At 45.2% G+C, this 19,942-nt stretch overlaps 1 protein-coding gene across 13 annotated transcripts in view; it reads right to left on the bottom strand.

Moving 5' to 3' along the window:
• KIAA1958 (KIAA1958 ortholog) overlaps nt 1-19,942 on the bottom strand; it is a 57,475-nt gene that overhangs the window by 21,247 nt on the left and 16,286 nt on the right. For all 13 annotated transcript variants that reach the window (XM_038170259.2, XM_072031713.1, XM_038170269.2 and 10 more), the window contains exon 2: nt 7,579-8,847. In XM_038170259.2, the coding sequence (XP_038026187.1) occupies nt 7,579-8,734 (1,156 nt within the window). In that variant the 5' untranslated portion in view covers nt 8,735-8,847. The remainder of the gene's footprint in view (nt 1-7,578; nt 8,848-19,942) is intronic.

Here is a 19,942-nt window from a genome sequence, read left to right as displayed (position 1 = left end):
TAATGGGTACAGAGATGTCAGTTACCATAGGAAAGCCAGAATATATGCCAGAAAAAAAATTGAAGTAATTTAGGGAAGCTGCTAGTGTGATTTTCCACACCAAATTTGAGCAACCTGTGTGCAGCTGCCAACAAACAAATGAAAACAACAATAAAACACCTTTTTCTTTCTTTAAGGAAAGAGCTTCTAGCAGAATGTTTTGGGGGTGTTCATAAAAAAAAAAAAAAAATCTTAGAATGTTTCATGATAAAATATTTAACTGCATACTTGCTGCTTGGTTTTCTGGTTACTTTTAATCTTTCAAACTGTCCAGTTCTTATTTACCTGGTAGCCTGCTTGGTCCTTCGGAGACTTGAATGCAGAGCTTGCATGCCTGACCTGCACACGTGTTTCCCACAGGCAACAAGGAGCTGTAGAGGTTTCAATGGCACAGATGGCAAAGACAAGCTCAGAACCAATTTCTCCACAACACACAAGCTCCCACAAAGGGCAGGATCTGGTGGGAGCAAGGTTCATCTGCTGCCTCTAACACAAGGTTGGTGTGATGACCAGCACCGGCTTCAGATGCTGGGAAGCATCTCCTGGCTCCGGACAAGAGCTGACTCAATTGGGAAATGAAAATACAGCTCTGCCTGCCTGTTCCATAGCAGCCACAGGCCCCGTTCAAATAAAGAAACAAGACTCAACCAAGAGAAAAATAAAACGAGACGTCCATGTGTGCTGGCTTCACAGAACATCTTATGCAGAAATGGCATGCTCCCATCACGGAGACAGGTGAAAACATTTTTTTTCCCAAGGTTTTCTGCCACTATTGAAGGTTTGAACCTAGAATACATAGGTGAAACAGTTCTTCTGCAGACAAATTTGCTATGTACTGGCCTTATCCACAGTGCAAAGACACTCTCAGAAAGTATCCTGACCTAAAGGCCATATCCTGTGTTCCCTTTCTGTCCCAGCACCCCATCCGAAGCGCAAAAGGGGAGCGCGTGTCTGAGGCCCTTCTGGGGTCAGTGCTGCTGTGCTCTGTCACCCCTGCAGATCCCAATCTGATCTCATTCTGCCTCTCTTTTCCTGCTCAGAGACTCACAAATCATATGATGAGAACAGGTCTAAAACTAGAGCAATTGCAAAGACCACACAAGCAATATAGATCTCTGATCAAAAATGTCATGTTAAACTATCTTCTATTTCCCCAAAATAAAGAGATACCCAGTAGAGACTTGTCCAGTTTCCTTTGTTGTTTCCATACGTTTACGGGACTGCTGGAACCACCACCAGACTTATTTTCTTCCTTTACATATCAGTATCACAGGACAGAAGAAGAAGTGATGAGCACAGCATCTAGTTCATGTTGGTCTTGCAAAACTGGCTGTTTTCTCCTTCTCTCTCCTGCCTCATTTTTTTTTTTTTTTTCTGACTCTGATGCTGGAGCAATGGGGGAAAGGGAACATTTCTAAATCTGCAATGAGCCGTGCTGCTCTAGAACACAGCCACACAGCCAATTATTGAAGTTGCCAGTTTCTCTTCTGATGCAATACTTAATACTGCTTGTACTTTGGTATTTTAAACTGAAAACATACATTTAAATGAAGTTTCCCTAATTCCCTGTGATGCAATTCTTCTGCTCAGAGCCCCAGAAAATATTCCTGACAGCCAGCTTAACTCTACATGTTTTACAGACTTAATCCTTAAATCCTGCTGGGACATGGGTGCAATGGACCTTTTTGGGGGCATTCCGCTCCCTTCTAGGCTACAGGCATAGAATCACCACAGACTGGATGGAAAATACCACTCCTCACCTGTTACAGTGAACTGCCAGGCCTAAACTCCTTTTCCTTTACTTTTACTACCCAACCCCTATCCTCAGACTTCTCCCAGACCAACCTATGCTCAGCATGAGCATGCACGAACACCCTCTGGCAAGATGCACAGGTATATCCTCAGCACTGCTGCCAGGAGATGGCTCTGCCTGCTGCAGGGCGTCCCATGCAGGGGAGGTCCTGGGGGAACACAGGAAACAAGCCCTGCAGTCAAGAAAAGCAGCAGCCTCATCATTTGGGTGCACAGTCGCTTTGTTTAACAAATATTTAACATTCAGGGCAGCAAGAAGATCTCCCTCTGCATGAGAAGTCTGCTGTTGGTCATCACGGGTGCAAGATGCTGTCAAGAGCCTTCTGCGTCTGCATGAAATTTCCAATAAAGAAAACACGTGGAGTTTGAAATGGTGATAAACAAATTTCTGAAAACATCTAGAGATGTTATAGTACTTGCTAAGTCTTCCTTTCAGAGTTCTCCTGCAAGAGTTAATAACATGATAACTCCTTTTTGTAGGAGTAGACTCATAAAACATACTCCCACATTACCATTATTAGTACAAAGATTAAAACTTTTCAGATTTGATTGGCATGCTGTAGACCTCAGTGATGAATGCAAGTACACGACTACATTTCAGAGGCTGAATTTGTCCTTTTTATGATATTATTCTGCTTTTAAACAGAACTCCCTTACAATATCGTAAAGACAAGTAACATCAGCCTTATAAGCAGAAATTCCAGACTAAAGTCCCCAAATCAATGGTTTATCAGCTAGCAGCATTTGAATACAGATAACTAAGAGTGGGAGAGGCCTGGCAAATCCATGCTGCAAGATCAGAGAGCAGAGGCAGTGCAGGAGGTGGTTAATCAACTCACTGCCTTCCTTTTTCTGATTAGTAAAAGCCTAATTATCTGATTTTATTCTTCTGAATAAGCAAGGTACTTGCAACTTTAAAAAATAAAAGTACTTTTTGGGGGTAATCATCTGTCTCAGAACTTACTATTTTTACTTGAGCTAGCGGAGCAAGAAAAGAAATCAATTACGGGGCATAAAGAGTCACTAGTGGGCTCTGAACTCTTCACTCCGACACAAAGAGAAGGAGACTGTCTCACCCCTAAAACAGTTTAATCGTTCATTTGACCACATTCAGCAGTGTGAGTCCCTGAAGGCAGGCTCCAGCGGTCCCCTTAGCCAAAAGTCATCAATCTCTGTACGTAGATTATATATACAGAGACCTATCAGCAATTATTTGAGTGTTCTTGGAAGAGCTTAAATAAAGTTTTGTAACTTTCCTTGACTGGTTATTTGCCTTGTGTTACATTCCTTCCTGGCACCGTTCCACAGGACTTGGAAGAATTACAGCAGGGATTAATTTGGCCTTTCTGGATATATGGCTGATGCTTCATATACCTCCAAAAAAAGGCATTGTTTTTTATTGTTTGAGCTTCTTTGGAATGTGCTAGCTGATATATTTTTCTGCTTGCAGTGTTAACAGCGATTTTGGAGTTTAAGCCTAACCTGGGCACTGTTAGCAATCCGCGAAGTCGGGGGACTTCTTTCTCCCCTAAATCTCTTAACATTTTGATGTTCATCTAAGAGGTCCAAATCAACGAGTCCTATGATCACACAAGGATCTCAGCTCCCATTTAATTGAAACCCACACAACTGCAGAGAGAGAAAGGTCCCAGTTCTTTTGGTTGGAGAGAAATGCTTTAAAACATTCAACTTGAAAGCTGCAAACAAACATCAGACCACCCCCGGAGGCACCGTATCTTTTAATGATCATGCTCAGGTCAGGGAAAGGAGAAAAAAGTTGGCAAGAGTGAGTGACACGCTGCTCTGGGATCCTGAAAACCAGACACAGAAAGGGAAGGACCAGGAAGGAAAGCAGAGCAGAGACCTCAGCAAGGCCCAGGCCATGGCACCATCTATCATGGCACGTGTTCACGACCACGGGTTCGGTTTGGTGCCCATGGGACAGTGTGAAGCACACTGAGAATCCACTGGTGTTTGTGGACACCTTGTTTCCTCCCCAAACTCTGCAAAAGCTTGTACATGTAAAGCACCACTTTGCAGCCCAGCCAGGCCATCAATGCATACGCACACTGGCGTTGTGCTGGTACCCACAGAACATGATTTGCCATGCTTCTGACAGAAACAACAAAATTTGTCACTTCATTTATACGGTGTTTTGGTTTTCCATCCCTACTGACAACTCCTTGGCTGCTGCACACTTTGCACAGATGGATTTCACACCTTTTTAGTGTCTCCTCGCAGAACCCTTTGCTCCTCCTGTGTTTATAGTGTTAGATTAGTGTTGGACCAGAGATACAGTGCTGCACTGTCTTGTCAACCCAACTCATGTCTCCACCCTCACTCTTCAGATGGAAGGTGAGCATTCTTCACAAACACCTCAGCTATTCTGCTTACAAAGAGACTCCTGCCTCCCTGGGGATCAATATTTGCCTTCCTACACCATAAGCTCTATCTTCCTCCAAGCCATAGGCTTCTTCCATATCCTCCTGCAGTTACAACATTTTTTCCACTTGTGGCTTCAGACATCTAAATGATGATTTTTCTAGGTTGTATGTACTGCAACCTAAAGCATCCTGTTTCTTACTCACCTATCTTCATTGACGTGACCCACCCTGCCCTTGCTGGTTCTTGGACAGAAAAAACAGAGCAAGTTCAGCAAAAGGGAAAGACAAAAGAGGCTATTTGGGAAGTAGAAACTGCAGAGATTCCCAGCTCTCCACCATTACAGAAATCTCTCTCTTCTTAGAGGTAGGTCTCTTAAGTAGTACCTACACATATTCTTGAAGCCTTTGCTAACAAAGCAGTCAAACCCAACCAGAAAATTCACAGATGAATGTCGATGTATTATGGCTGGAGTTTAACAAAAATAATGCAGTATATTCTGCAATGCTTGGATGAAGACTTGAATCCAACAGAAATCAGAATCTAACCTCACTGAATCCCGGGATGCCACTTCACTTATAATGCATTAAAATGCCTCTGCTAAATCCCTGCAACATTTGGGTGCCACAGGGTAATTAAAGAGAGTGAAGGACAAAAAAAAAAAAAAAAAAAAAAAGAAAATGTTTAAAAGAGAAACCAGTCCAAAACTACCGTGTAGATTACATTGGCCAGAGCTAACATATATCGATATTTCTGATCTATTAGAGAATCTTGCTCAAACTTTCCTGACCTAAGAGAGTCCCATGTATGCTAACTATCAGCTGTGTCACCCACAAAAATACAAAGATGTGTGACTTAACCTAAAATTCAAAGTCATATTTCCTGCTGGTTTGATCACACTCTTTAATCACAACTAACCACCTGAGGTCTTGGTCCCGCAAAGACCTCATAAACACATGAGCAATTATAATGGGACCAGGAGCAAGGCTTTGTATCTTATTCTAAAATTAAGCAACGCTTGGTAGAGGAAAAGGAAGAATTTAAATTCCTTGCTCCCTTTTAACTGTATCTTCATTCGTTTGTCAAAACATCAACTGAGTCTATAAACTAACAATAGCTCTAGGCTCCTTGGTATAATTACTTCCTGCCATCTTTTATGTAAGAATTATACTCATCATTGCCTGTCTGTTTAGGAAAGAAACGTTTTTATGTAGTACATATAAACATTCTCTTGTAGTTCAATATTGCTCAAATTTTATATATCATGCACCACTTCCATTACATCCCTCTTTGTAAAGTAAAGAGACAACCTAACAAAATCACTCAACATAAACAATAAGCGTGCTATAGTCTTTAATCAGACCCCCAGATTCCAGCTGAAAGAATATGCTGTGCAGAACCACGTATCTGCAATAAATTCACTTGCTCACTTCTCTGCAGCTCGAAGATTTATTAATGCCAGCACTTCATTGCCAAAGGAGTAGGATCTATAGCAATCAAGACTTCCCTGATGTGAGTATCACGTTATAGTCGTGTATCAATCACTTTACCCTTGATGAAATGCAGCTACCTTTGAGTACAGCAACAGCATATTACAACACTGTACCAGGCTGACACTGCATAACACTTCCTGAGAACACAAGAAATTTAAGTATTGAGGACATAGATGACTGGAATGGAATTCAGGCAGGGTGCTGATGTAACGTTGCTGTCTATGCAAGCAGCACTGGGAAGCTAGGAGGGATTTACACAGTGGGTGTAAATCTAGATGCAGTATCACTTTGTCCTCACAGTGAGACGCTAGGTGTAGAACAACCCTAATCTGGAAACTGCGTACATGTGAAAATGTGGCATTGTGTCCATTCTTGTAAGGTTTAGCCCTCAGGGGCAACAACTGCTGGCCTCACCTGGCTTCTGAGGATGGAGAAGAGCACTCAGAAATAAACAGGCTGCAGGTCGTCCCCGATCAAATCCTGACAAGAGCAGTTTGAAGGGTTTTGTTGATTTTAATGACTCTGTTGAAAGCAAATCACTCTCCAAGATAGCACACACACACACGGCAAAAATCTGCCTAGGTTTGTATTCACGTGTCCCAACCTGCAAGCTGGAGGCTGAGCAAGCTGGAGGGGCTGGCTGGTAGAAAGCAACTCTACTACACACAGCAGTTATGTACTACAAACTGAAGAAAACAGAGTAAGTAGGTTTACCATGCAATCTGGATTCACATCAGGTAACCCACATCTCTCATATTTAGCCAAGCAGACTCAGCTATGTGTCAGCTGGAGCTTTTCATTGGGATTTCCACATGGGGTGTTATATGACAGGACTGCTGCAAAGCAACTTCTCAAAGATGCAGAAATGGGAGTCCCAAAGAGAAATTTGCTTTGCTGTAACCAAGACAACCACCATCTTTTTTAATTTGTAGAGCTTTGTGGGGTTTTACCTTGTAAAACTGTGTATTTAAATACGCTGGATGTTTTATCTGGTAACAAGATTTGCAGGTTCTTGTTAATTAATAGATTTAATAGTGTTCAACTGTTTTTCAGGGTGGCTGGGTTTGTCCAGGCTGTTAAAGTAATTGTTTTTAGGGTTTAAAGTAGCTACCACAGGGAATGCATATAGGTAACTCCCTCCAGCCTTGTCCTCACCCCGGGAAGGCACCATTCACCACCTGGAAGAGCAAAGGCAGCACCGCCTACACTTGGGTCCAGAGAGAGCTGGAGGCTTCCTCCCCACACCAATGCCTGTGGCCAGCACTGAGCTGTCCTGCAGACAGACTGGCATGTGGCAATCATTCAGTAGAAGCATGCTGAATCAGGATGCTCTTTATCTGCTAATGTCTGTGCCATTTCTCAACGCTTTGGCAGCACTGGGAGATGGAAAAAAGGAAGGAGGCTGAGAACTTCCATTGAGAATGGGGAAAAAAAAAGAAAAATTATTGGATTACAGCTTGTGTTATCAATTTCATGGTTAACACTGGGGTTGTCCTTCAGGTCTCTGTGTGCTGCTCTGATTTGCAGGTCAGGAAAATGTGATAAAGGTTTATAACAGGGAAGATCTCCCTCCAGATACTCTTCTAGGCTGCACACCTCTCTCAGGCAGAGCTCCCAGCACACAGCTACACCCCACAGACCTAAAAACCTGTCCTAAAAGATGCATTTCCTCATGGCACCTGCAATTTCCTCACAGGGGGTGGTCCTCCAGATCCTCTCCCAGGCTGGTAGCTCCCCTATCTGCCTTCTTATGAACCCGCAGCTCAGCGGGGCTCCTCCTTATGTGTCCCCTGACACTTAGCCAGGGTGCCCATCCCCCCAAAATACGTCTCCCACCCCCCCAGCCTCCTACCTGGCATCGATGGCGCTGCTGCCTCAGGGGTGGCAGCGGGGGCGGCGGGGGGCTGCTGCTGGCTGGAGCTGACCTCGGGCTCTGTGCTCACTGAGGGCGATGCTGCTGCTTCGCCCCCTGGGGCTGACTGCAGGGCGGGCGGTGGGGTCTCCTCGGTGGCCGGGGTCTCCTCCTGCCCGGGCAGCTGCAGGGCTGATAGCGGGATGCTGATGGCCTTCCCCATGGCAGTGGCGTTGGAGCTGGTGGCAGGCACCTGCAGGGTGGCCGAGGGGACGCCACCAGCCGTACCCCGGGCTGGGGAGGCCAGGGCACCCCGGGGTGGCCTCTGAGCAGGGAGCCGGGGTGGCCCAGGTGGGGAGGAGCAGAGATGTGGTGGGTCGGGGTCTGGGCCAGCAGCAGGCAGGGGTAGGGTCCTGGTGGCAACCATGCCAGAGGGTCCAGCCTGCGCTGGTGGCTTGGGCTTGGACATCTGGGTGAGGGCCAGTGCCGGCCCGTCGGCGCCAGCCGTCAGCTCGGCGTTGGCCACGATGTAGTAGTCCTCAGGCAGCTCCTGCTTGATCTTCTTGAGGAGCACCTCGCCGCCCCCCTCGTCAGCAGGCTGGGCATGGGCGGCGGCGGGGAGGACGGGGGGCGGCCGCTTCCGAGGGCCACTGGGGGCACGGTGGGGATGAGGCTCGAAGTCGCTGTCCTCGTCAGTCACCGAGGACTCGCAGACCATGTCAAAGAGCGTGGCCTCATCCTCGTACTCCTCCACCGCCTCACCCAGCTCCGAGGGCTCGCTGCAGTAGGAGAAGTCGCAGGAGTCGCGGGTGCGGGTGCAGTCCAGCTTGGCTTTCCCCGGCCGGCCCGGGTAGCGCTCCAAGGGGCTGGCCTGAGCCTCTGAGGGCACCCCCAGCATGCTGGGGCTGTCCGAGTTGAAGCTGCGGCTGTCCTGGAAGCAGACACGCTCCTGTGAGCCCGCCCGGCACGTGGCGGCCAGGGGCCAGTGATAGGCATGACCGGCGCTGCAGCCCCACATGGCCGTCAGGTTGCCGTGGGCCCCCTCGGACAGCAGGTGCTTGAGGTTGGGGATGAGGCTGCAGATGGTCCCATGGCTGTGGGCCCAGCTCACCAGCTTGGACAGGTTTTCGGAGGAGGTGTGAAGGCAGTCCTCCATGGCGCGGGACGGGCAGCGCCCGGCGGGCCGGGAAGTCAGCTAGGGACGGGGCTCAGATCACAGGGTGGCGGCGCCCATGCTCGCGTGCTGCCACGCTCATGCTTGCTGCTCGCCTGCGAAGAGAGAGCAAAACCCTGCTTTTCAGCACTCCCAGAGCACGGCCCCTGCTCAGCCTGCTTTACTCTCACCTCACGTGCTCCAAAACACGCTTCTCAGAAGCCCCTTTTGCTCATCCTGCCTGGAAAACCTGCACTTAAACCCACGCTGCAATACACGGCTGAAATAAGAAGTGGCTTCTTAAGCTCAGCCAAGTTCAGCATTAGGGGCAGTATGATTTGAAGCTTAAATCTCCGACAAAATGCAGACCAAAAAAAAAAAAAATGGTGATTATCTCCTCATACTTAGGCCATGAAAATTAAATAAAATCTTAGGCATACAATTTATCTAGAACATCAAAGCAGCAATCTAAGCACCAACTCAGCCATTCCCTCTGCCTCTGATGAAAATTTATGACATTTTACATCATTTATGCATGTTTCTCTAATGTATCAAATACCCCCTTTTCAACCGAATTTCGGAGACATTAAAATGGAGACCTGAAATTTTAGTTTTCAATGTAAGGAAAAGGCAAGGAAGTTCACCTTTCACTGTCCAATCTCACCCAAAAAAGACCACAAGCCCTCAACTTCCCAGAACTTCAGCACTAGGACTGTCTAGCAAACCTTGCAGTTTTTTGTCTGATACCTACTTTTATCACCATAAACATACATTCAGATGTGACACAGGTAAGTGATGCTGCTTTCACTTAAGTGAATAGGGGGAAGAAAGAAGAAAAAATTAAAGCACATTTAAACATTAACCATTCTTTCAGGAAAAAAAAAAAAAAAAAAAAAAAAGAAAGAACAGGAATAGTAATATAACTTAGCAAAAAGTGCTGAAATTGTTTATAGACCATTGTTAGGGCTGTAGCATTCTTTTCCTGAATAGTTGTTCTGGTTTAACCTGGCGGGCAGCTAAGCACCACGCAGCCGTTCACTCACCGTCCCTCACCCCAGAGGGACGGGAGAGGGAATTGCAAAAAGGAAAAAGTACAAGAACTCATGGGTTGACACAAGGACTGTTTAACAACGAAGGGAAAATAACACAAAGAAGAACAAATATCAAAACACCAAGAATACCCAGAGCAAGTGATGCACAACGCAATGGCTCACCACCCACTGACCAACACCAACTCCCCCAGTTTTACTGTTCAGCAGGACATGACCAAAGTCAACTGCAGAGCTCCAGCTGAGTTCAACAGGTCCACACAGACAGGGGCCATAGGTATGGAAGAAAGTCAGTACATCACAAATAACTCCCAACATATAGTCCCCACCCCTCGCCTAACTATCACTAATACCAAATTAGATGGTCTCTCTTTTCTTGCACTATTGTTTTACTTTTAAAAATGGAGATTATTTGAGTTGCTGGAAACGATCAAAAATATATGTGCTCTAACAACTCAGAATTTTGATATTTGCTTAGATAAGTTTGGGTTGAAAACATTTTGAGGTTTCTTTAAATAACAGAGATTAAATGTACGCTTGTATTCCTATCTAAGGATATCCGTATTTCCCATCGTGCCAGAGGTTGTTTTTTGAACAAAGTATCAGTTCTCGATACAAGTTAATTTGGTAAATTAAAAGATTCAATCTAATTTCTCTTAGTTCTTTTGTTTGTGGTAGCTGAAACCAGGGTGCACTAGGATAGAAGAACTGCTACAATAACTCAACTTCCAGCTTCTTCTATCACACACACGAAACACCAGCGATGGTACAGATCTCAGTGCTACCTGCAACACAGCTTGCACGACCAGTGCCTCTGCAGCAAGGTCCCCGTCTTGCAAACCTTAGTAGGCACAGGAAAAAGCTATCGTTTTCAGACACGGAGCTTTTAAACATTTTAAAGTTTTCTCTGGGTATTTGTTTAAACTTTTTAAAGATACATTGTCAATCCTGGCAGGGGTCAAAATCCTCAGGGTACCTGAGCCTGCACAGGACCACCCAAAAATCAGACCATAGATCAGACATGAGATCAGGTCAGCTCTCAGAGCCTAGATTGTATGTGCAGGGCTGAAAACCCACGGACATCAGTTTTTCAGAAGCAATGTGTCTTCGGTTCACAACCTGCAGCAGCAGCCGGCAGTGCTGCTTTGGCAGGGGCCGGCTCACCCTGTGGAAAGCACAGCAGACAGCTAGCACATCCATCATTACCCACCTGATTTCCTGAAGAGGGAGCTTGTCTGCTCACCCAGACAGTGTGCTGCTCGCTGGCAGTCTGCTCTTGCTCACTAAATCACATTTTAAAGATTATATAAGTCCTTCATTCAGACTGGCAAGATTCAGTAAGATGACTCACGCTTAATAACCTGCCCGTGTGTGTACTCCGAAATCATACAGTAGCTGGCAAAAACACACTACAGCTTCAGTGAACAACACTATTTTAACTGCATTACAGATGGCAAAGCCTTAATCTTCCACAGCACTTTTCTGCAGCTCAGAGCCTAGCAATATCTAACGCAGACTGAAGCATCCCTAGGTGCTGGAAATGCACTACAGCTATCTGAGCCCTAAATTAAGAATCAGATTTTATTGCTTGTTTAGCATTTACGACCTCATTTACAACATACCACTGTAGTGAGTAATGTGTACAGAATACATGCTATGCCAGAAAGCACTGCTGTTGCAAAACCATTCTTTGAGATGTGTTAATGCATTAACTGGAACATCATTTGATTTGGGAAGGAAAATACCCAGAACTAGGGTTTTGTCACACGACGTTTACTTGGTGACCAAAGGGTAATGGAAAATAGCAACCTCTCCACTCCCTCTTTCATCTACTAGGATGGGACTGGGCTTAGCACATTTCGTACAAGCAAAATTCTTCCTTTATTTTACACATAGCAGTAGGAGCAGGCCCTACATTATGACCCTGAGAAGAAGCAATGATGCCAGTAGCAACAGCATTTGGTAGCTGCGGCCACAATAAACCAGGATAAACGCATGCAGAGAAGGAATTAACACCATTGGGGTACAAAGACCTGGCTACCTCGGCTTCTTCTCCTCCTTTTCCTCCTTGTGTATGAGGGTTTTCAGTGGAGTTGTGGTTAGGACCTCATGGGAGGTCCTTCAGGACAAATGGGGAAATCCTTGATGTGGCTCTCCTGGAGGAGAGGCAGCAGAGATGAGGATGCAAGGAAGGAGCTAAAAGGAAGAAACATATCACGCAGCAGAGCTTAGTGGAGGAAAGTGGGTGTCTTCCAGCAGCGTCCACATGCTGGAACATGCATTTGGTGGCCCTATGGCTCAGGGTGGGTGGTAGGTACCTTTGGTGATAAGGAAGGCAAGAAATGTTGCCTGTCCTCTCACACGCTCACAGGCAGCCAGCCATGGACATCCTCCCCTGGGTATCATTAGACAAGCTGACAGAGACTAACCTGGAAAAACCCATGCAACATGCAAATGCACGTTTGACATTCCATTACCACTGCTGATTATTAGCATTTCAGGAACTTCCACGCTGCTTTTTGTTCAAGAGAACAGCACAGCCATGGCTATGTTAACCATGACCACATTAACTGACCCTTGGGATATTATCCCAAAGCTGAGATAGCCTATTCAACACTTCCTAGAAGCCCAAGACTCTCACATTCAATTGCAGTGCAAAAACACTGCCATTCATAAGAAGTAACTTGCTAATCTTTTAGCTGTATAAAAACCCTAAAACATTAAAAGAGGCATAGAAAAACTGTATTTAATCATCTCAAGCAACATAAATTTCAAACCAACTTTACAATAGTTTAAACCTGATTTTTAAGTGATTTTACAGAGGTCACAAACCCTTATGTGTTGGCCTATGCTTTCTCATACTAGAAAACAACAACACAAAATTAAAAAAAATCAGGATGTTAATTCAGGATGTTTTAAATCCTCTTTGTTTCAGCCTCTCTCTCCTGGCCAGACTTTGGACTGCTACTCCACCACCCTCTGAGGAAGAAGCACTGTTTACTTTGAAGGATCTTTCCTTTCATACTTACAAGTAAGGAAACCTATCCACTAGCTAAAGCTTGAGAGCACTGTGAATTAAGGGCTTGACCACCACAGCATGAGTATCTGATTCAAGAGATGGACAATATTAAGGCTTCTTTTACTGAGTTTTATTGTATTTCTTATGCCAAATGCATAATATTGCTAAAGGACTGAAGCCAACAACTGCAGAAATCTATGCCTCCATTCGTCGGAGAATGTGGAGCAAATTTCTTCAGTAAGAAACTTCCATACCAATTCACATATTACTGAACTTACTTTCTGCTTGAAAGACAAACTGTGAACTAAGACGAAGGAGAGAGAGAGAAAGAAAGCGTATATACAACAATGATAGTTTGCAGTGTGTGAATCATCTAGGTGTCCTGCTCTACCGCTGGTGAAAGGGGCAGACCTCCGTCCTTGATATGAACTGCACATGTTTCCCTTTAGTTAGGAAAACATGTTTTTAATTGACTGTCTCTCAAGGAAAGAGTAGAGTATAAATTACAGTGGAAAGGTTCACGGATTCTGACAAGTTCTGCAAGCCTCCAAGACAGTTTGGCAATGTTATAAACCATTAGACTAGGGAGGAATTCCTCCAGCACCGTTCATTTGTCACTGTTTCCTTATCACTTCTGCACACACTCTGGCTGATGGTTTCAAGCAGAAAAACAACCTCTCACCTTAACAGAAACAAATCACTGGCCACTTCCAAATTATGTGAGCTTGTACATTTTTCATGTTTTTACATGTAGCTCCGTAAGAGCTGATCAAGAAACAAACAGAAATGCACTGCAGTAATAAACCAAACCCTTCATGCTAATTTTCCACTGCAGAGTTCAAGAGCTACCCAAATTTCATGTTGATTTATTTATGTGTAGCAAATGCCTTCACTTTTGAATGTCTCAGAGCCTTTGCTTATGTCTTGGTCTTTCTGAAGTCAGTACGGGTTCTGCTGTTGGAGAAGCAGGACAGGCTTTCACCCATAATGAACCACAGTTACAATTCGTGTCGCCAACATGAACAGTTTCCTGAGAAGGGGATGCAAAGGGAGGTAGGAAGAAAAAAATAGCGCATCTTTCTGGGCAAGCAGCACTTTCCCCATTCATAAAAATCTCATGGCTGTCTGTCACACTTGCTCTAGGAGGCTGCAGCTCCTCCCCAGCTGATGGTTAGTCTTCAGGGAAGAAGCTCTCCTTGCCAAGTGTGGCATGCCTTCAACCGCAGCTGTCATCACGGCAAGCAGGCAGAAAGCAGCAAAACCTGCTTGCTGGTGAAATTCCCTCAGCTGGCTGAGAAAGAAAAGGATTTGGCTGGAAGAGGGCTGGGGGATTTGATTGCCTTTTCAAACTGAAGACTACCACAGGGTTTATGAGCCTCCCACTACCTGCCTCATACACGAAATGAAATTCACCAGCTGAGTAAATAGAGGAACAGCATGGGGGTTTAATCCTTAATCCACCAGCACTGCTCCTTCTATGGTATTTTTTCCTAAGCACCCACTGAACAGGAGCTATGTGAGCCTTGCTCCTGTGCAGCAGAGCTAGAGGGTTTTGGAGGGACCAAAGGTAGGAGGACAAGGTGGAAACGGAGCAGAACAGGTGCTGCAGTGAATCTTTGCAACCTGGTCAAGAGGTCTGAGCACTTTAAAAAAAAAAAAAACAAACTTTGGATTTTCTTGCCTATCCCCCAAAGGACATTGTCTGTCACACTTTTCCCAGAAGCTCTGCATCATTAAGGTGATCCTGTAAAAAAAACTAACCCTCCACATCACTTACCGACGAGCAGCACGTTCAGGAAAGACTTCAGGGTTTTGTAAGCACTGAGATCTCGATCTATTAACATGAAGTAGCTGTGAGATTGGGCAGTGTACTCACACAGTTCAGAGAAATTGTGCTTGTTTAAGTTGGTATTTAGTAAGTGCATCCCTAAAACTTCCTCTCAAATCCTCACTGAAATATATCTCCTGAACCCTTCTCACTGTGGTCTGAGAGAAGAGACATGCTCTGTGCCCTAGATTAAAATCTGTGTTTTTCAGGATGACAAAAGTAAGCATATTTTAGCACTAGCAGTCGTGCAGATGTACAGACTGATAGATGAACTGTCCTGCGACTGTGAAGTGTCCCCATGGCAGTGGCACATTCTGAGGGGAACTGAAGGGACCTAGCATGGAAATAATTTCCTCCTGTCCTTATACTCCAGGAGCTGCACTCAGATTCAGCATTTCACCTCATCAGAGCACAATGCTGGGCAGCATTTTTAGCTGTTTAGATCACTGGTGAAATCTAGCCTGCCTGTCTCATCTCTGTGCACTCATTATCTCTGCCTCAACACTCCGGTTGCACCTATGTGTCAGAATTCCACGTATAAGCACACCCTTGCAAACTGGTGGGTTTTTGTTTGGCTGGGTTGACTTTTATGGTCTTTTTTTCTTGCTCTTTTTTTTTTTTTCCTGTATACATATGTAACACTGAATGAACGCAACTGTGTGCTCAGTGCACATATGTGCATTTATTTTTGCCCATACCTCTTTAAATTCCAAGCCTGGAAAGGGAAACGGAGAAGAAGTGAACTTTCAAATCTTCACCATGTCACCAGCCAATTTTCAGAAGTCTGTTCCTATGTAAGAATACTCAATGCACTTTTTTAAATGGCAGAATGCTGTTACATAGATCAATAGAAGGAAAATATAATTGGTTGTTTGAAGTGCCCTTGAGCTGACCCACACGCCAAGTTGTGCATTACTGAACTGCCAAAGCATGAGACTCCTCCTCCAGCTAAGATGAATCTGGCCCTGCCTCACCTCTCTTTGAGCTACTATCAAATTTACTTTTACATTTCAGAATGCTGACTGCTGCAGTGGCCAAACATGACCAAATGTATACACATATATAAACATATATATGTATATATACATATATGGAAGTAGAACTTTCAGAATAAAAATACACCAGCTGGACCAGCTCAAATCCTGCTTTAGAAAACATAAGCACCCTGCTACAAGGAACACTAATTTTCTCCCCATTCCTCCAATGGCTGAAAGCCCCGCAAGAATGAGAGCATGGAAAGAGCAAATATTTTCAGTCACACTCAGCCTTCTCCACTAACAACAGTGGAAATGATGTAGCAAGAATGAAGATCTGAGCAAAATCTATCCTGGATATAAGCCCATGGAAAGCAGTGCAATTGCCACTCATACAAATTTGGCTTTCATAGAATCACAGAATCACATTACCATTAAGGTTGGAAAAGCCCTCCAAGATCATCTGGTCCAACTACCCCCTACCACCAATGTCACCCACTAAACCATGTCCCCAAGCACCATGTCCAACCTTGCTTTCAACACCCCCAGGGACGGTGATGCCACCACCTCCCTGGGCAACCCGTCCCAGTGCCTGACTGCTCTTTCTGAGCAGAAATGTCTCCTCATTGCCAACCTGAACCTCCCCTGGCACAACTTGAGGCCATTCCCTCTGGTCCTATCACTAGCTACCTGTGAGGAAAGGCCGACCCCCAGCTCCCCACACCTTCCTTTCAGATAGCTGAAGAGCAATGAGGTCTCCCCTGAGCCTCCTCTTCTCCAGACCAAACACCCCCAGCTCCCTCAGCCGCTCCTCACAGGCCTTGTGTCCCAGGCCCTTCACCAGCTCCGTAGCCCTGCTCCAGACATGCTCCAGGGCCTCGATGTCCTTCTGGTAGTGAGGGGCCCAAAGCTGAGCACAGCACTCGAGGTGCGGCCTCACCAGAGCAGAGCACAGGGGGACGATCCCCTCCCTGCTCCTGACACAACCAGGATGCCGCTGGCCTTCTTGGCCACCTGGGCACACTGCTGGCTGCTGTTCAGGTGAGCATCAACCAGCACCCCCAGAGCCTTTTCTCTGCACAGCTTTCCAGCCACTCTTCCCCAAGCCTGTGTCGCTGCATGGGGTTGGTGTGGCCAAAGTGCAGGACCCAGCACTTGGCCGTGTTGAACCTCATCCCACTGGCCTTTGCCCATCGACCCATCCTGTCCAGGTCCTTCTGCAGGGCCTTCCTGCCCTCTGGCACATTGACACTTCCACCCAGCTTAGTGTCACCTGCAGACTTACTGAGGGTGCACTCAATTCCCTCATCCAAGTCATCAATAAAGATATTAAAGAGGATGGCCCCAACACCGACTCCTGGGGAACACCACACCATTGCAGTGGTTCTGACACTGATCCTTTCTGAACCTTCAGATCCAAGTTGTCCTTTTTACAATGTGTCTTACATCATCAAAGTCAAACTGAAGGTCTCCAGCTCTAACATTTCTATCACTGCACCGTTGCTCATTCCTTGAATACAGGTAAGACTGCAATCAGAATATGCACCACCAAATGTGTTCAGGAGAGCTTGATTTAATACCCCTTGAGGTCAAGACTCCACTGACTTTAGCAGTCGCTGAACCAGACCCAAATGCCTGTTTTATGAATTTGGACTTACCCGAGGTGTAATGTCACTGCAGTCAATTTCCCTGGATGAGAGAACTTTAATCTTCATTCTTTGGGGAACCAGAACAAATTTAAATACACCTCTATGCTCGTATCGTTCTTGTATCATTACTTTTGACAGATGGCATTTTTTGGCTCCACTGGGGGCTCCTCCAACCGTGGGGGGGCTGCAGCGTGGAGATCTGCTCCATGTGGGACCCATGGGCTGCAGTGGGACAGCCTTCTCCACCAGGGGCCTCTCCACAGGCTGCAGGGGAACTGCTGCTGCCTGCCTGCAGCACCTCCTGCCCTCCTGCTGCACTCACCTGGGGGCTGCACGGCTGCTTGTCACTCCTCACTCTCCCAGCTGCTATTGACCAGCAGTTTTTGTTTCCTTTCTTCAATCTGCTCTCATAGAGGCACAACCAACATCACTTATTGGCTCAGCTCTGGCCAGCAGCAGGACTCTTATCTGACATGGGGCAGCTTCTGGGTTCTTCTTGAAGAAGCCAACCCTATGGCCCCCCACCACCAAAACATAAACCCACATAAACCCATAACCCACAACACCATGTTCTGGCTCCAACAATATTTGCTGAGGAATCCAGCACGAATGGGTAACCCCGCTTACAGTAGGCCTTGCTCATGGGGCAAAACAAACAGTTTTTCTCTAAAGCTCTTTCCAGAGCTTTGCAAGTGATGTGCAAACATACAGGCTGTACACAAATGATTGTAGAGGTGTGTTACAGATCTGCAAAGCAGCCTGGTTGGAGATGCTTGGTTTCTGGTTCAGGCTTCTGTCTTCCCTGGGAATTTTCAGCCAGCATCAAAGCCATCCCTCACAGAGATGCAGCAAGAGAGTCAAGTCTCCAGGAAACATGAGCAAGGTCTCATGCTCTACTTCTTATGATTCAGCATCTCTTGCAAGCACCAGAAATTCTTACCTTCATGTTTAGTGGCTGACAGCTAAGCATCCTACCAGAGTCATCCCTTGGAGCAAGCCACAGTGGGATGACAACGGGAAGAGGGTTTTCACAGCACCTCCACAAGCTTTGTCAACAGGACTCTGCTGACCACAACATCGGGGTGCACGTGATGGTGACACCAATGTACAGTGTTAGGTGATGCATCTGATGGGCCACGCTCAGAGGCAGGGGTGTGTTAGGATTAGTAAACAGCCGAAAGGGGTTTTGCTGTGGCCTCAAAGCACTCTTAGCCACCTCTTATATTTTAATAGCTTTAATAATTCAGCAAGGGATATTTTTAATGAAAGAGCACATTTCCTTGTAAATCATTTCTGAAAAGTGTATTGACAATAAGATTTTAAAGTGCTGAGTGTTTGGAAAAAAAAAACAACTAGCTTTTACTTAGCTGTTGGGGGCTTATGTATTATGGCGTGGTTCCTTTTTCGTGTTTATTCAAATTTGCTCCAAAATTGCCTCTTTCTTCACACCATTTCTCAGGATGGTCTGAATATAAAACCGCATTATATGAAAGATCCCAGCATTTCCTCAGCTTGTGGTTCGCAACTATTCTCTAATGGAGACTATGAACCACACACTTGGAAAATCTTTAAAATATATAATTTCCTGCATTTACAATGAAGAGTGTGTACCCTCTCTAATTTTAGCATTACAATAAGGAGAGGCAAGCATACACAGCCTGAAGGCAAGATGCTTTCCCTGGTCTTTCATTTTCCTGGAACTAGTATTAACAGAAAGTCTGCATGTAATTTACTAAAAAAGAAAACAAGATTATCGCTGACTTACACACAAATTATAGAAGACAAACTCTCCCATCCTCTTAGTAGAAAACCAGTGCTTTCAGTTCCAGCCCAGACAACTTAACTATATCATGTTATCCCTCACAAGCAAACACAATTGGCCTCGGTCCACGAGAGCCTTCACTGTTTCAGGTTTGGTATTTTTGTGTGTAGGATTTCTGTCTCTTCAGGATTTTTCCAAACTAAGGAAAATTGGAATAGTGCAACCATAGCAGTATTAAAAACATACAATATTTGGCCAAATAGTGTCAGTGGAACCACACTGTTAACTGTCTACACAGAACAGAGACGTTGTTTTCTGCAGAAAATTAGAACTATCATGGAAACTCAACATTTCTGTGTGAGGGTGAAATTGCACTTTCTATACTAGAATATATGGGTTTAGGCTTTCTAATTTATTTTTTTTTTAAGCACAAAGATGGTTTGGGACTTAAAATAATTTTCCAAGGACTTAGTCCTCAGCAAAAATAACATTCTGAAACTGTCTTTATAGTGCTCTTTTTGCAGGATCAATAATGATCCTTATCATTAAACTATTAACATCAGGCTGAGGTCCTGCCCTACAGTTTCCTTTTAAAATCCTCAAAAAAAAAAAACACTTGGAGAAAAGAGCTGCAAGAAAGAACAGACTTGAAAAAAAAATGCAAGGAACAAAGATGGCAGATTAATCTATGAACTGGCTTGTATCCAACTGTGCATAACAGATCACATGCATTTGAGTCCCTAATAAAGTTCCTAGACAAGACTTTGATGAGATGTAGAAGAGACGGGAACATGAAAGCTGCCCTAGAGATGAGCCAGTAAAAGCAAGGATTTGCATTCAAATGTAAGCCAGTCAGAATACTGGGTAACACCCTGTCATCGCCAGCCAGTGGATAAAAAACCTATAAACGCTCCTTCCAACTATTTGCTA

Source organism: Anas platyrhynchos, chromosome Z (assembly GCF_047663525.1).
Source record: "Anas platyrhynchos isolate ZD024472 breed Pekin duck chromosome Z, IASCAAS_PekinDuck_T2T, whole genome shotgun sequence".
NCBI classification, from domain to species: Eukaryota; Metazoa; Chordata; class Aves; order Anseriformes; family Anatidae; genus Anas; species Anas platyrhynchos.
The sequence above is the reverse complement of the archived record's forward strand: the minus strand, read 5'-3'. Positions and strand labels throughout refer to the sequence as shown.